We start from the raw sequence: 18,491 nt of genomic DNA on the forward strand, positions 1-18,491 counted from the left end.
CAAAATCCATGCAGGATTTGTTGTTGTATCAGCGTCCCAGACTAAACAGGTGTTCTGCTTCAAGTCTCCTCCGCCTCCCGATGAATCAGAAAAACAAACAGCACAAAACTGCCCAAATACCGGACCCCTGGGCTCCTTTAAATCAAGGCTAAAAACCCTGTTTGTTCAGAGTTGCCTTTGACTGTTCCACTTTAAGTATTAGATGAAACACCTGTCTGCAGGGCCGGATTATCCATAAGGTCCAGTGGGCCAGTGCCCAGGGGCACCAACCATGGGGGGGGGGGGGGGGGGGGGGGGGGTGCACCACATGACACATGCTTTAAAAATATATTTTTCATAAATTGTTATATTATTCACTTGAAATTGTTGATAGGCCATGCATTATTCGTTTTGTGAACACTGATGTCACAATAATAATAAATGATAAAAAAATCAAGATTTTTTTTTGATTTCAACATTTTAAAATGAGATATTTGAATATTGCTCACTGCTCATATGCCTACATGTAGTTGTGTAAATAGTAAATTACATTACAGAAATCCCCTTGATTATGTCTGATGTTTTTGACTGGAGGACAGCACGGGTGGGGGGGGGTGGGGGGTGGGGGGGGGGCTTTGAGGTATAGTGCCCAGGGGCACCACATTGTCGTAATACGGGCCTGCCTGTCTGCAACCTTTATCACCCCACAGCAATGTACCTTGTACCCCCCCCCCCTCCCTTAGCAATTCATTTTAAAGCACTTTCAGTTGTCTTGTTGCTGAAATCTGCTAAACAAATAAACCAGAGCATTTGCTTTGCCTAAGAGGGTGCATAAGTTGAATTGTTAAAAGTTGAATTGTTTCATAAACATGAATGAGAACCTTCCCACTGAGCAACGATACGAACCCCAGCAACTCAAGTGTCCGAACATTTGGTGTCGTGGGCCAATTTACCAAGTTTGTTTTTTTAAGAAAAAGCCCAACGTGTTTTATCGTGAACTCTTTCCTTCTTGCCTGCCCTGCGATAAACGAAACGTGGATTTTAAAAGCAAAATGTCTCGCCGCCTTAGCGATCCCCACAGCCAGCTCTCATATCTGCCTCCGAAAAAGGAAGCAGGACGCCGCCCACCTCCAGCCTCCAGCCTCCAGCCTGTCTTCCCCCCCCCCCCCCCCTTTTTTTTATTATAGACAAGCTGGAAGCGAAAGTCAACTGTCTGTCCTCGTTCCTCCGCTTTAAGCGAACGGCTGGGATATCAGACGTCAGTCGTTCCTGAGCAGGGAAGAAAAAAGCGTCTCCCTGTCCGGACCGAAGAAAACCGAGGAGCGAACAAGAGAGAAGAAGCAACAGGGACCAGGAGAACCAGCGGCATGTTTCGGGCTTCGGACCTGGTCGCTCTGACTTATCTGTTTCTCGCGGCTGAGACCACGGCAGGTAAGAAGACCCTTTAAAGCCCCCCCTCCTCTGTCTGTTGGTGGTGCCTGGTTCTGTTTAGGCGCTTCGCCGTGGGTTTTCCCCCCATTGGTGACGTCACTTCAGATCTGGCACTAATTCCCGGATAAACTGAGGAAACAGGAAAGGGCTACAATAGAGCTGTCACCCGTGACAAGCGTGTTTAGACCCACCAATGGCTGCTTGGAGAATGTTAAAGTGTCCACTTGTAAGGTGGATACTTAGCTTCCTATGAAGGCGACATAAAACAATCCGTGGACTGGGAATTTCCTCTTTCCTTTCCTTTTTAGCTTTGATGGTGGACAGCAGCTGGTTTCCTGGCTGCTGCACTTCAAAAAGATTCTCATAATTCCCCCCCCCCCCCCCCCAACACACACACACACACACACAAGCACACAAAAGGAAGGGATGTAAAGGCCTAAATCTGTGTAACCAGATTTATGTTGTTTATTGTGTCTTCACTGCAAGGCCAGATCCTCCCGCCGCAGAATCTGTCCCTGCAATGGTTCACTGACTTCGAGGCAGAGATCTCCTGGGACCCCCCTCCACACTCTGTGGCAGGGTGCCACTATGACATTTCGGTATACATCAAGGAAGAAAGAAGGGTAAGTAAGCATATACATTTAGGGGGGGAGGGGGGGTGAAAATGTGTCTTTTAAACAAGCAGTTGTCCCACCGTGCCTGAACTACACCTTAGAAGTCAGGGTGCTGTCATTTAAAGGCACGGCTGTGAGACCGGTCATTTGTTTGCTAGTGAGTAAAAACTGAAGGAATTTTAGTTGTAATTACGAAATCGTTATGAGTTTTTGACTTTGAACGTGACTGTGACTTTGTTCAAAGTCGACTTCGCACATGAATGAAAAACGTACTATATACAAAACGTGTTTTTCTTCTGTCGTTTAAAGGGTTTACCCACAATGACTTTTGCAACATTTTTGTCCCATCACAGCTTTGTTATATTGGGATTTTATGTGATGAGCGTGTTCAGATGAATCTTTTTTTTTTTTTTCCAATGAAAGTCTTTAGCGGTTCTTTCTACCTGCTTTGCACACATCCACACTGACGTTCTTTCTTTTCTTTTCTTTTTCGCCCTTTAAACCTTTTTGCTATAGTACGTGCTGAGTGTCTGTGACCACCGCTTTTGCTGACCTGGTCATTCTAACACACGGATATGCTTCGATCTGAACCATTCCTTTGGTAGCTAGGGTTGTGTGTGTTTGAAGCAGAAGAATGCGAAGAAGAATAATTGCAGTTGCCCACGGCAAAATCATTTCCAGCCTCCTCCCAGATGGCAGGGCTCTCCAGAAAGCCCTATAAAGGAAAGCCAGCTGTTGTGAGCCTTCTCAGGAAGAAGAGTCTTTGCTGAGCTTTCTTCACTAGGCTAGACGTGACCATGTCAGATCCTCACTGATGTGAACACACAAGAACTTGATGGACTCGACCCTTTCCACCTCCTCTCCTTTGATGGTCAATGGATCCTTCATCTTCCTCCTAATCCTCCAAAAGTACACAGTGACCTTTGTTTTATGGGTGCTAAAACAAAGGTTGTTTGTACACCATTTGGACAGATGTTGGACCTCCTGAACGTCCAGCAGTTGCTTATTTGGGTTGTAAAATAAGCAACTATAAACATCAGTAAAGAGACCCGGGCCAGTGCGGCTGTTGTACTACAGACGGTGAACTGGCCGGCCGATATTCCTCCAAGTACTGTACGTACGCACCGTTCGCCTGTCTCTCCCTCTCAGGTAGAGAGAGTCAAACAAAATGACCCGTTTCTGCCGGAAGGACAGAGTAGTTGCTAGACTGCACTGCCCTGTTTCTAACACAAAAAATAAACTTCACTGTTGTATTAAATCAACTTACCTGTCCAGCAGAAAGCCTGCAACCTCTGCATCTGTTCTGAGTCCGCGCTCCCTCAGAACGATCTCCACTCCACCTGGTAATAATAGCTACGCCAATATAGACTCTCTTTTTTATCCCCCAGGTATAACTTTTTCTTTTCTTGGTTATTTTATCTTCCCTCTTGCTGGGCAAAGAGTATTAATGGTCCTCCATTTCAACAGAAAATGGCAAATAGAATGATCTACAGTCGTCTTTGCTTGTTTTTCCACTCCTCCTCCACCGACAGCTTGTCTTCATATAGAAGGCAGACATGGAAACGCGTTCGGCTGACAAGCTTGTCCCCTTTCGGCTGCTGAACTTGAAAGAGCGACGCGACACGGCTCCTCCCAATGGCTGCACCGGCACCTATGTGTTTATAAACTACTAATTCAAAGTTATGGGGACGCTTTCGTTTTTAATGTGATGTTATTAGACTTTGTCAGAATATGCATTTATAAAAGCAATGCCCGATTTCTGAAAAATGTACACACTTTCCCTTTTAATGGAATGGTTTAGATCAGAGCACGCTCGGAAATGCTTTGCCTTTTTACGTCATCATCTCATCAACAACGAGCAGCTTCCATGCCACTGCCACGTTAACCCTGCGAGATGTGCAAAGCTTGTGATGCTGTTGTAGAAGCTGTCTACTGGCTTTCTCTAACAAACCCCAGCGGCCTTTGCGGAACTGCTGTATTTCTACTGAGATCAAATGACACACAGCATTCCACTGCTCTACCTCTAACCAGTTGCGTGTCCACTGCCACCACTTAAGCTCTGTAGTGACTGTGATTAGCTCCTTATTTCTGGGCTACATATGGACCAAATTGCTTCCAAATGGGATTATTGCTTCTAGATGTTCGACTGTTTCTGTCTGTGGGTGTATCTGATGCATTTTTCTCCCTAGATAAGTCAAGACCCCCCGCATACATCTTATAAATGTGAAGTGTGGATGGATGGAGGATTTCTTGGTTATTCGTTGAAAACCGTATGTGGCAGTAACGAAAGTAAACCAGCTGTATTGAATATAAATGACCCAGGTTGGTTGTTTACGTTTATTATAACTACCACCTCTTTTAATTTATAAAATGTTTTATATAAATCTGGGAAAGTACATCTTTATGTAACAAACTGAGCATAGTTGTTAATTTTAATGTGTCTGCATGTATTTATCCATAATCTTCCCAGAACTGGTGAAGGACGTGGATTGCTACGTCATTAACTCCACTCAAGGCCACTGCTCCTGGTCCCCCGTCTATGACGCTACAGATCTTCGCTTTTTCTATCAGTACGTCTATATGTGCAGTCAATCGTTTTCAAACGCACACTATTGCACAGTGGAAGCTGTGTGTGGCTCTTTTGCAACACTTCCTGAAACACACTGTCTTACTTTGGTTGTGTCACTGTCAGACTGCAAATCAAATGAAAGTAATAAGCTGGACTTTAGTAAAGGCTAATCTCCTGGTTAGTAGCTGTGTTTACGTCAGTTGCCGCCAGCGATGTTCAGTAAAAAGCAGCGCTTCCATGGAAAGTACATGGGAACGCAGTGATATTCCTAAAGCGGAATACTAAATAAAAAAAATGGGCAGATTTATTTTGTGCCACCTCAAGAACACTGTTGACCACAGTTATTTGATTTCGATGAAGGTGTACAGCGTACTTTTTCCGACTAGTTAGGTTGTTATAAATGCAGCATAAAGTATTGTTACTTATGTAGTCTGATTCAAAAGTTTGTATCAGAGTCTGATGGCTTTGGTATCAGTTCCTTTGCGAGTGGTAGAGCCATGTTATATGAACTAGTTCTATCTACTTCATGATATCAAATAATAAGGTAATAAGGTGCTTTTGTGCAGTGATGATTTGAGGCTTCATTTGCAGAAATGTGCATTTACATATTCTGAGATGATAGTGAGCAAGTAGGCAGTAGCATTAAGGTGATTGTAACGTATGATGGGCTAGTAACAGTGGGGGGATTTTAAAGAGTTGGACTGCAGTCTCCCATCAGGGGGCGATTGCCCTCACAGCTCTTGGGTAGAAGCTGTTTCTAAGTTTATTCTTTTTGGATTTGAGACTTCTGAAGCATTTACCTGATGGGAGAGGGGCAAAGAGCGCATTACCTGGGTGGGTGGGATCAGTGGAGATGCGTCTGGCCCTTGTTTGGACTCGTTCTGCATAACTTGAGTCCAAATCCTGCAGATGGCATCCCACAATCCCCTGCGCTGTTCTCACCAACCGTGCTAGGTCCCTCCTCTCCTGAACTGTGCAGCTCCCATACTATACAGTTATGCTGAGACATAAAACACTCTCTATGGTAGCTCTATAGAAGTTCTTAATCAGTTTAGTGAGAAGTCCAGACCTTTTCAGTTTCCTGAGAAAGAAGAGCCGTTGTTGGGCCTTCTTCACCAGATGGGAGGTAGGCCTATGTTACTGACATTTATTGGCAGTGCTGGGGAAGATTGGTAAAAAGTCTTCTAAGCAACTTTAGCCTTTAATTAGCATAGCATAATTTCACTTAGATCTAATTTTCGTCTATTTAGTCTATGGGAGGAAAACTCCTCTTAAAGAAATCATTGTATTTAACAAAATCAGACTGAGATTTGTCCAATCTTTAGATCGTCCAGGAACCCATGTCTTCTCTGGTGCTCCTTTCCCTTCAACCGCACATTTTCAATAGCAAACTGGGGATAGGGAAGACCACAGTCTGGAGAACCATTTCTGACATTATCCAGACATTTTATATCAGTACCTATTGTTACATATCACATTTCCAGTCCCCCAATGTTCCTTCATTTCATGATGAATGTTTTCATAACCCTAACCCTAACCCTAAAATTAACAGTTACACAGCATCACACATCCTCTACCATACTTGCATGGAGTCATGTAGAAGGAGATGACCAATGATTTTTAATCTGTACTTTTTTAACACCATAACTGTAAAAGATCAGTTTAAAACTGTTTAAAGCTCACACTTTATGTTAGCTTCCTGTTCTGAGGCGCTGAACAAAAACAACCACAACCCCTGTGGATCCAAGACAGAATTTTAAGAAATGCTGGGCTAGGGCTGTAATGGTTGGGTGATATAAACATAAAGTTCTATTATGACATTTATGGTGTTTATTGTGATAACAATAAAATTAAAGTCTTTGTAACTTCTTTTCGGGCTTCTTTTAGGCATCTGTAGGGTGCAACTGCATGTCACAGCCATCATGGCCCCACAAACACAAATGCTGCTCTTAATAAACATACCCTCACTGAATTAGGCGTCCTCAGGACACCAGTTACAAGAACAAGTGTGTTTATCAATAAACTGCATTTAATCATATTTTCAAATTTGTTATTAGGCGCCCGCATAAGCTTTTTGTACCTGATGCCATTTCCAGTTACGGTTCGAACTAAATTAGCAAAAAACTACCGAAAAATGGCCATTTTCAACGCTCTACTGTCTCATCATGCTTTCACCTACGAACACCGTTTAACTTCCAGTTTGTAGATATATCTTTGAACTGTTCAGAAGTGAAAACGGTATGTGGATATCTTCTATCGTTCTCTCATCACGCCATTTCAAGTTACCATGGTGACAAATTTATCCAAAAAACACCAAACAACTTCAGCCTACTCGCTCAATTTTCACTCTACGTAGACAAATTATACATCAAAACGTAGGTATTTTTGTCTGGATTTAGGAAATGTAACCCTCATTGGTGTAGAACTTATAGATTTTTCGCAAATCACCTCAGCCCGGCAACAACTCCTAACCCTCCCCAAATTGAGCGAGTAAGCTGAAGTTGTTTGAAGTTTTGCGTGCTGCAGACATCCTGCATCCTGCCTATGACGGTCCCAGCCATAGGCGAACAAAGGGGCCGCTTGGGCCCACCGGTGCAATGGGAAAGGCCCCCAAATTTTTCTTCTTTTTTTTTTTTTTTTTTTTTACAACTTACAATTAAATAACTTCAGTTATACGCACCACCAGGCGAGCGCCTTTTTCAATTTCTACAGAAATTGAACGTTTCTAGTCTTTTGATGCTCTCTTGGAACTAACGGTGGAGAAATTAGTAAAAGACATCACGACAATGCTGTCATTTTTTTCAAAGATCGTTAATTGTAATTTATTATCATAATCAAAATTTTAATCATAATGGAACTTTTCATAATAATGATAAATGACATGATACATGCTCATCCTTACTGCTGTGTGTGTGTGTGTGTGTGTGTGTGTGTGTGTGTGTGTGTGTGTGTGTGTGTGTGTGTGTGTGTGTGTGTATGGGGGGGGCGATATACTTGAACTTGCTGCTGAGTAAGAACATTTTTTCCACATTTTACTTGTAAAGTGAGGACTTTGATGTAAAGTGGTCCTCATTTTATTTCTGGGGCTAGGGGTTAGGTTTAGGACTAAGGACTAAAGTAGGTTAGATTAGGGTTAGGTTTGTTGTGGTAATGGTTAAGGTTAGGGTTTGATGAGGGTAAGGTCGTAGAAAGGGTTGAAAATGAATGGAAGTCAAGGCACAGTTCTTAGTGAGTATTTAAAACAAGGATGTGTGTGTGTTTCTGTAAATAACAACGCCTTAATAACAATGAAGAGAATGTAATACAGTTTCTCCATTTAAACGCTGTGAAATGATCTTGGGTTTTTGACTAGGGCTCTGGGTATAAATCCAAGCCAGAGCTACTTCTTCTCTTCTCTCACACCAGAAGTGAAACTGTAAAACACAGAACTCTGCTGGAAAGGTTTCATTCACTGGCTTAATCACAGGATATCCAGTTGAAAGATGATGCAGCAACCCACACTGTCTGTCTTGTCTTGTGGTTTGAGAAGTGTGGCACACATTTCTGGAAATTGCCTCAAAGATTGCTTAATGCTATCACACTCTGCAGAGGTGTCAGGCATTTCAAGTCTTTTGGGTCACACTTATGTAGGCCTGTCCAACAAAGTATGGCAATTTGTTGCTTATGAGGTAGCGGAATGGGAAAGCACATAAAGCCTTTTCATGAGTTTGCAGAAGCAGACGAATGCGTGGTGCTGGCAAGAGCTTCCTAAAAACAGTTGAACAAAGTCCGACTGAGCTATCCGAACACAGTTTAAACAGTCCAGTCTTCCTTAGTTGGAGAAGAAAGCTTCACTGACTCAGCTATCCGGGAGATAACGAGTCTATTTTCCTTCTAATGGTTCCAAAGGAGCATAAATAAACAGTGAGATTCAGGCACAGAATCTAACCCTACTGCCAGAAATAACAGCCCCTATCACCTTTAAATATGATGATGGAAATTAAACTGATATTCGACCACTTTCAGCACAAGAATTCACATCATTGAATAACACAGGTTCACTTCTTTGAATAAAACACACCATTAACCTTTAACATATGGCGTAATGTCATTAAGCCTGAATGTTTGAGTTAATTAGTTAATCCCACTCTCCTGTGTTGCGCATTTTCCATTGATTCCCAGTTGTATTTAGGTGCCGGGTTTTAGTTCCTCATGTGTTGCGTCGTTTGTTGTCGTACCCTGTTTTTCGTTTCCTACTTTTCATTCCCTGTAGGGGTTGGCTGTGCGTTGGCTCCATTACATACCATTATTTTCAGTATGCGCCTGCCGATGTCTTGCTGCCGCTTTGGTCCTTCACCCCAAAACATGACAATAATCTTAACAAATAAAATTACAACTAATTCATTGAATAGAATAGAATTTATGACGAACTCAACGATCGTGAAATCGTTTTAACATCCCGAGGAAATGAAGTCCTTGTTGGGCTTTCCCCACCTGTTGTGAGATGTGTGTGTGTTCCAGGTGAGGTCAACTGAGACCTTGAAACCCAGCAACTTGTAGTTCTTGACTCTCTTAATCTTCTCACTTTATATTGAGAGGAAGGTGTGTGTGGTAGATGTAGATTTCCTTAAGTCCATAATCACTGCTTTCATCTTTGTGTTGTTGAGGTCTAGATGAATTTTTCCAACACCATAAGGCCCGTTTACACTACACTTTTTTAACCGAGCCGAGACCAGTCCGAGCTCGGTAACCGAGATAACTCTTGTGTGTAAATGGTCAGCAGACTGAACCAGACCGCGCTAACGATAACCGGACCGCGCTAACTGCAGACCAGTTCATCAGTAGGTCTCGGACTGGTTTTTTTTATCCCGGTTCCCTGAGAACGAGGAGCGCATGAGCAGACCGCGTCATCCGCTTACAGTCAGCTGACTGTCCGCGGGTTTCCCGGCGTGTCTGGCTGCACGTCCCGATTCACACTCCATTCAGACAAATTTCAGACATTCATAATAATACTAGCTTCCTTACCGTGCCACACGGTTTCCAGAGATGATTCTGCTTATGAACCTCAGTGTCTGTTGTTGTTTCCTGTGTCTGTAAATCCTTATTAGACGTTCATTTGTCTTATCCACGTCCCAAAAGCCGAATCTGTCTAACAATAACATCCTGAATGTTACGGGTGCCGCCATTTTGATTTGCTCGGTCCCACCTTCAATCCCAGAGAGTGGTAGTAACGCAGATTGCCACTAGGAGGCGAGGAGCAACCAAGGAACCGAGATAACTCCTGTGTGTGTAAACGGCTGCATTTATCTCAGTTAACTGGACCAAGCTAGGACCGGTCTCGGCATGGCTCGGTTTTTAGGTGTAGTGTAAACGGGCCTATAGTGTCAAGTGCTAGACCTCTTCTTTTTAGGTCAACTCATTACTATCAGAAATCAGACCTACAACAGTGATGTCATCAGCAAACTTGACTATGGCGTTGGCGAAGCGAATGGAGGAGCAGTCATAAGGGAATATTGAATGAAGAACGGAGCCGAGAACTCAACCCTGGGAGGTCCCCGTGTTCAGGATGAGGGCTGATGATGTGCGCTTACCCGTCCGGAGGGTTTGTGGTCTATTCCTGCGGAAATCCAGAATCCACATGCCCAGTGAACTGCTCACGTTTCTCCATTTATAAACCAGTTTAAAAGGAATACCACTGTTAAGGTGTATGCCCGGCTTGAGCCGCTCAGTGATTTATAAACTAACAGAAGTATTTTAAAGTTTGGGCATATAAATCTCATTTTGTCAGGCCCAGAATAATTTACTCTCAAATGTTCACATCCACATCATCCCCCAGGACTTTTATGTCAGTTGATAAGGTTAGCAGTTTACGCATTGTAGCTACAAGTTGAGAAATGCCTTATAAAGTATGCATATGCATTTTTTGGAAAATAGACCCTCGGGCTTAAGAGGTTAAACACCATGACAAGGGCGGATCTGTATAGTGGTGAGCACGGAAATCTGACTAGAAAACATCAAAGTGGCTGGTCATAGTTAAGAGGGTATTTAATTATTGAAACACAGCTTTTTAAAATAATCTTACTGATTTGAAATTGGGCCTGTAGTTCTGGAGTAGTGGTTTGTTTAAACTGTTCTTTTTCAGCAGTGGTTTGATAATTGCTGTTTTTAGGGACTGTGGGAATGCATGTGACAGAAGTGACGTGTTTATTATCTGAGTCAACTCAGACGTCATGATAGGCAAAGCTTTCTTAAAGTAAGGTGTTGGTACAACCTTAAAGCTGCAGGTGGAGGAACAGAGCTGGTGAACAATTCCTTCTAAGCTTTTGTGGTTTAGTTCGCTGTAATCCCTTGTTGATCTCTTTGCTCTGGATGCAAACTGATGTTGATCGTGATCAGCAGGAAAAGCGGTTTTAATGCGTGGGAGCAGAAGTCCTTCAAAATATTTGCCGATGAGTCAGTGAGAGCAGCCGAACAGTTCAGATAGTTAACTGCTCTTTTTCGGACTTATTCTAGAAGACCCTAGGCACGTGGAAACAATGGCGGGATGTATGGATTGGTTAAACATGGCGGTGAATATGGCTGTTAGCTGGAATGTACAGTTTCTGAGGTTCCTTCCTCTGGTGTCATCCGGACCAGCAGCCTTCCTACTCTCCACAGGGTGGATCTGATGTGTTGCGTCAGCTGTTATGGCTCTTCCTCTGTCTCCGCTGATTAAATGTGATTCACTGTTCCTCCTCGGTTAAAGCTAGAGAAGAAGTGGTTCAGAGTGTTTGGGAGGGTTCTTTCTGTGGTGCTGGTGTCACTCAAACTGTTCTTGTATCCAGCCAGAGAGTTCTTGTATCCCCTGTCACATGCTCCTGGTGTAGTTTGTAGAAGAATGTTCTTCTATGTGCTGCTTTTACCTGTGTTTGGCCTCTCTGATTCCCTTCTCCAGTTTCCAGCTGGCTTCTTTGTAGGTCTGCAGGTCCCCAGATTTAAAAGCAGCCGGTTGGGTTCGAAGCAGGGTTTTAAGATCACATCTAAGATGTCTTTATCCACTACACAGCTAAAGTATTTGCAAACTACATATTTACATTTGTTGCGGTAGAACAGAGGCTTTCTTTTCTAACTTCACCCCCCAAATACAAAACACACAAATCACTTGTTTAAAAACTCACTTTTCCCATCCTGCTCACTGTTCAGATCGGAACTCACACAACTTTTAATATCAGAATAAGGTCACTTGCGTAAACACAAAACATTTTTTCAACTGATGGATACATTTATAAAGGCAAAAAAATTATTATTACCTAGGTAATAATTATTATCAAAGGTAACCGTAATGGGTAGCTTTGTTCAGACTTTCAGGCGGGGTAGACGGACCTACCCGATATCATGCAAATCCACGACCCCTATCTAACTGTTTCAACTGATTTTAATCCTATTCGGTGTCGGGTCAAGTTTACTCTGCGGTGGCAAGAGTCACAATACTAAGCTGTAATATCTAGTAGTCTCAGAAACTCATGGCATTGAAGGTTGGAAACCCACATGGAAATTATGTAAATGTTACTATCATGGTAAACTGAAAGAGCATTTCTAAATGCCAATCAGTACTATAAACTAAAGACCCAAACCCACATAAATTTAAAACTTAACATATTGATAACATTTCACAATAAAGGCTCCAATTTTAGATGGCTAATACATGGTTTATAGATATGTTATTTATTAATCTGTAAACACTTTATAACTCATTCACAAGTGTTTATTATGCATTAATTAAACGGGAGCAAGAGACATAACTGACCGGTTTGTGCTTAAAAGGTAGTAACTTAGTCTGAAATGTTTAATATAAGCAACTCTAGGTGAAGTATATAGTTGAAAAGATTAGTTATACTTTTTGTCAACAATTCGATCAGTTTTGTCTCTTGCTTGCCCTTAGTTAATGCATAATAAACACTTATGAATGAGTCATAAGGTGTTTAATTTCTAAGCTCTTACTGGACCAGGCATTCAAATCGAAAACAACATTGTTCTTATTGTATAGGACAATACCAGCTTGTTTTTTTTTTACAAAGAGCATTGGTGATACTTCCTTTTTTTTTTAAACATGAAAAAGACAAAACGAGTCTAATCTCCTGCCTTGATCTGGTGGGGCTGTGTTGGGACAAAATAGCATTTAGAATGGTTCCCCTTTTATTAACTCGTGCGGAGAAAAAAAACAGGCTGTATCTGTATTAGCTCACGTACAAATAGTGGTTGTCATTGTTGCAAAATCTGCTCAGCGCTAAGTCTGGGGTGGTCAGGTCATTTATGTTGATGTGGTACATTTAAAATAAAATGAAGTTCAAATCTATATTGTTTGGAAAAAAAAACAGAAAAAATACAAACCTACGTCTGACAATGCGAATAAATGAGTTGAAGAAAACCAGTGTAAATTAAAAGAGAGATAACATTCCTAGTAGGAGATATTCCTTTGGTAATTGGTCTCAGCTGGAAAGCGCTTGCTTTCACAACTGAGCTAATTGAATTACCAGAAGCTGAACAACAAATAGATGGCAGAGGTTAATAGGTTGATAGGATACAGTTTCCCACACCAAATAACTTCAATGTTATGTTGCTACAGAAATTGAGGAAGTTTACTGCATCCTGATTTGAAGAACACTACCAGCCCTCCCCCTCCCCCCACCCCCCATCACAACATGGCTGCATACGCCTGTCCTCATAAACGAGGGAGAGAAGCTAACGGGGGCCTCCACTTTACATCTGCTTACCAGACTCCTTAACTGCCTGCCCACAGCCTCAGCAGTGTAACAACAGTTGATCGGCTTTGATCCACTCCAGCTGGCGCCTGCATGCGTCCTGCTAATGCAGTTTACAAATGGACGGCTTTAAGGTCCAACATACAATTACAGTACGCACAAATGAAGAAAGAAACAAGGTTATACTGCATAAGGCAATAGTAATGTTTCATTTCTTACTTAAAAATATAAAGGTAAAGGTGAAGTTTAGTAAAAAATACACCACATATACCCTGGATCCTAGAGGGTTAAGTAGGAGTGCTCATTCCTAACAGTCAAATGTGGCATGAATGATTAGATTTCTGCTCTCCATGCAAATAAAAACCTGGCTGAGCACAGGGCTCCGTTGAGCAGTAGACCCCGGGCTGTTTAGGTAGTTTTACTGTTAAAAAAGGATTTAGTGTCTTAAACTGCACATGCTCTCTTGTGTTTATATTGCTTAGAAGATAGCCTGGTGGTAACCATGAGCACAAAGCTGCTTCCAGCCAGACAGAGCGGCCTCGTCGTGTTGTGTACGTTTTCTCTCCTTTCTAAAACTTCAAACAACGCGTTCTTCTCATTAACTTGTAAGACAGCTTGGCTGGAACCGAAGCTAAGCGGACACGTAAACACTAGAAGTGCGCAGAGCAAGAGGAACCTTGCAAGGAACCTGCACACACATTGGCCGGAGCTTTTACTGCAGTGGTCCCATTTCTTCATTCCCTTTTCTGGATACATCATTCTCAGGATGGAAGGACCAGTTCCCCCAGTATAACAAAAAGTATTTCTGAGCAGGGCTACCAACTGTAGCTTTAAATGTTTACACTGAGCAATGTTCCAGCTGTGATAACAGCTGTGGCCTGCAGTGGGAACACACCAGCAGTTGAGACATGTTCTGCAGCCAGACTGATCATTCCTACATGACTTTGAACCTGGTATTTTCTAGCATGAGAAGCTCGTACCAGCCTGCACCGACTAATTGCGTTGCCTTAGAGTTTATTTTCACTTCCAATAGACTTTTATCAAAAGCAGAACTTGTACCTTACAGGGCGTAGCTCCAGTTCCGTGAGTAACCCCGTCGCACTCAAAGCGCTGAGAGGCAATGCACTACTGGCAGTAGCAATGTGTTTGGACTTATTGTGGTTACCGTGATCTTAGAAAAAAAGAGAAAAATGCACTTTCTGTTTAAAACGGTGTAGCCGAAATATGTCAAGTTGACATTTTCAGACAGTCATGGATTCCTCATTAAGGTCAAATCTACAGTATATTAGGCAATAGCTAAAAGGTATCCTGAGTTGCTTCCAAACGCACTAAACACTCCTGTCTGAGTAATGCTGAGTCAATCCAGTGACTGTGTGCGTGTTGTTTGGCATGCCAGCAGCTTGAGGCTGACTGCGTACGGCTCGTGTTGAACTTGACCTTGCTGCCGTTTAGCTGGTTCAGCTAGAAGGGGCGGTACGTTGATGTGAACAATTACAGGGATGATTGTGAGATCTGCTCCAGGAAATTCCAAAGAAATCTGGCACCTTTGTGATCTACCACTACTGTGGATATAGCTAAGTTATACAGTTGGTAATAAAAAGGGTATTAAAGTAAATGATTCTTCCTTATCTCTTCTTTTCTTAAATCTTTGTACTGGTAAAATGATTAGAATAATTCTAACAATGGGAATCTGCTATTTTCCCCTGTAAACAAGCCTATGTGTTTACAGGGGAAAATAGCTCGGTGTGGTTACAGTTCATGTTTTTCAATTTGCACAAACTCACCCATCATAAAACAGATTTTAAAAAATTCAGACTGTTGATCTTGCTCGTTAAGATATGAATTGATGGCAATTATAAAATAATAAACTGGGTGTTTTTTTATATCTCTTTCCAATATTCCTTTTAATTTAACCTTCTTGTTGCTACACCTAATTATGTTCTGCTGCAGGATCGCTACAACTGAGTTTTTTTTTTGCCTTCTCAAAGCGATGGGAGTGGGAACCAGACGGGTTTAGTTTTGCTCCATCAAGACTAAATTTATCCCCTTTCATCTTATCAGCTTGGATTTTTTTTTTCCTTTGGAGAAAGTCACTGTGGTTTGTGTTGTCTCTGGGAATTTTAATTTTTAATTAAACCCATCCCTTAAATGTGTCGGGTTCTGAGATTCTCCCAACTTTCACAAAGGAGTTATGGATATCCATCATTGTGACAGTCGACTGACTGCTTCTGGCTGATAGAGACGCTCTGTTACCAATCGAATTACCCAGATTTAAAGAATCTGTTGAGCTTTCCCAAATGTTCTGGGTGAAAGAATGAGATGCTTTTGGACTCTAAATGTAGCAGCTGTATATTTAGTATTTCTTCATTCTTGTTTCTTTGTGTCACTTTATAAATGTACTCATATCTCGATTTCCCCTACTGGGAAGCTCCCATAATCTGATAATGTCTTATCTTCATGATGAAAATCTCCAGTGGAATGGCAGAAGTGACAGGAAAATGAGGAGTGATACAGAGAGAGGCGACTGGACTTATCTTGGTTCTAATTGACCACGTTGAAATGACATGAATCAATTTTACTCAAGCTAGAGTTTGACCAAAGCCAGAGTGGAATACAGCTTTGAAGATGTGAGACAACTTTACTTGATCGCAGGCTGTATGTTCTTCATCAGACGGACCTGCTTCCCCAAAGGGTCAGCAGGAATAAACCAGGCAGACATTTTTTAACACACACAGGACTGGCAATAATTCCCACAGTAAAGGTTTCTGATTTTTCAGGACCAATCTAATTAACATCAAAGACCTATTCCTCCTTGTTTGTGCTTAACAGACTATTTACATCAATGTCCAGACAAACTGTGTTTATGCAAACTGGTTTTTCCTTTGGTCAGTGGGTTTGTTTACTTCAGGCATTCTCTGAAGCATGAAAGTAATCAACATTTTTTTTCCCTTCTCTTTCTCTCCTTAAGGTTGCAGACTCATGATTCCGATGATCCTGCAACAGAGTTACGAGAATGCTCGTCATACAGTACCACTGGCGGTGTGAGGTCTGGGTGTGATTTGCCGGCAACCCCGCAGACATTCATTGGAATGGTGTTTAAGGCGACACTGAACAACACGCTTGTTCGGAACACCTTCAAGGAGGACAATTTCAAACGTTAGCTATACTGGTTGTTCTTGTAGTGTCAATGAGTGCACAGTGTTCGCATTTGTCGATGTGAACACTGTGCACATAAACAAATAACACTGAATTGAATTGGATGTCACATCTGTAATGTCTTTCATGTATTTTTGTCTACACAGTAAAACCACCTCCCCTTAAATGGGAAGTCAAAAAGAGCAAGGACAAGTTCAATATTACCTGGAGTCCTCCAGACATGCGTTTCGATTCATGGACGTTCCGACTTAATTACACCTCCTGTGATCTTAAAAGGGTAAGAAACTAAACAGCTACGCCTGTGCGTATGTATGTAACGTGCGTGCGTGTGTTGCTAGATGGGCTTACGGGTAGAAATAGACGTGATTGTGTTGATGTTAGTGTGAGTTTTGTGGCCTGGGGGTGTACGTTTTTAAGTGAGGGTGCTATCCTCTAACCTGACTCCGCCAGATGGATTTGCTCCGCATATCCATCTGGAAACCTTCCGTTGAAGTAATTTTGGGAAGGGGCGAAAATACTGGTTAGCTGATTGGCCTATGTTGGTGATAGACGGGCCAAATAAACCAATCAGATCAACGAAGCATATGACGTACTAACAGCGACGACGAAAACACAACCACAAGCTCTTGCCGAAACCAGTCGGGAGAAGAGCAAAAACATCTTTTCCTCTGAGAAAAGCCTCCAGAGCAGTGTTTTGCTCTTCTTTCAGTGAAGAAATACTCTGTAATTCCGATAAAACTTGCTCGATAGCCACGCTAACGCTAGCTTCATCGGCTGAAGCCGCCATGTTCTTAAGACTGAACTGTCGCGCTTCTCGTTGCGTCACACCTCAACCCGCCTCAAAGCCAACGCTGATTGGACGTTCGTTTGGTGAACGGCTCCAAATTTTCTTTAACGGAGAGTAGCCAGACTGATCTGCGGGTGAAACCTTGAAAGCTCGCGAGATCAGGATGGTCTCACGAGGCTAGCTATCCTCAGCACCCAGGAACAAAAAAACAGCAGGGAAACCTCGGGCCCCTGAAGTCCGCAAGCAATCCCCACGCTGCTAGACACAAAGCGTCACCCCAAGACAGCCGTACGCTCCCCGCACAGAGGCAGGCCACCAGGGAGGCACCGAGGAGGCAGCACCCAGGACAAAGATGCACAGAGACGCAGAGTACCAAACCCCGTCAGCCCAGCCACACTGCCGCTCCCAGCTGCGCAGGCCAAGCCCAGGAACTGCCCACCCGGGGCCTTACTGTAATAAACAACATCCCTTAAACAATCCCACACATCCACTACTTTCAATGTAGTCATTTGGGATTTTATGTGGCAGGCCAAGGGAAAGTAGTGCAGCATTGTGAAGTGTAAGGACGTTTGAAATTGGCTTCAAGTTGTTTTTTTTCCAGATGAAAATCGGTGATACCGTTATTGTGATACCTCTAAACAATTGGCGTTTAGAGCTGGGGATCGAACTGGCAACGCGCCGGTTTCAGGACGAACACCCTAAGTCTCGCAGCACTTTCACCCCACAGAAGCTTGTAGGCAGGTTTAAACATTTCACTGAACAATTTTCAACTCGTCATCCTGAGACGGAAGAATTATGGGCCAGATGCAGACAGCCCAAGGCATGGCCTGAACTCACGGGCAAGGGAGCGAGCAGGTGGATCAAAGGAAGTCTATGGGGACTCTGGAGGAGCTCAGGATATCTGCATCTCCTCCTTAAATATGATCTTTATAGCAGGTCAGGCGGCTAAACTGTTATAATCAAATCAATCTGGGCTTGCTTTTGGATGGGCGCAAGATAATAAACCTTAGTAAGAACTTTGGATCCCACAAGGAACTTCATGTGATGCTGCTGTTAGGAAAAAGTCATGTTTTATTTGTGTCTTTTTTCAGAACAAAACATTTGAAAAAACATTTAGGCACGACCTGAGTCGGCTTTCTCACTGTCGATACTGCCTGTCCATTGAAGCCATGAGCGACCGTGGCAATTCACCACCAACTGATGAGGAGTGTTTTGGTATGGTTATATTTAGTTGA

At 42.7% G+C, this 18,491-nt stretch overlaps 1 protein-coding gene across 1 annotated transcript; it reads left to right on the forward strand.

Moving 5' to 3' along the window:
• Positions 1-1,159: 1,159 nt before the first annotated feature.
• On the forward strand, positions 1,160-16,773 carry il13ra1 (interleukin 13 receptor, alpha 1). Its single transcript, XM_021315874.2, has 6 exons — positions 1,160-1,410; positions 1,897-2,033; positions 4,214-4,346; positions 4,495-4,594; positions 16,282-16,469; positions 16,616-16,773. The coding sequence occupies exons 1-6, from the start codon at positions 1,347-1,349 to the stop codon at positions 16,756-16,758; spliced, it is 765 nt and encodes a 254-aa protein (XP_021171549.2). The 5' UTR covers positions 1,160-1,346; the 3' UTR covers positions 16,759-16,773.
• Positions 16,774-18,491: the final 1,718 nt, after the last annotated feature.

Source organism: Fundulus heteroclitus, chromosome 14 (assembly GCF_011125445.2).
Source record: "Fundulus heteroclitus isolate FHET01 chromosome 14, MU-UCD_Fhet_4.1, whole genome shotgun sequence".
NCBI lineage: Eukaryota > Metazoa > Chordata > Actinopteri > Cyprinodontiformes > Fundulidae > Fundulus > Fundulus heteroclitus.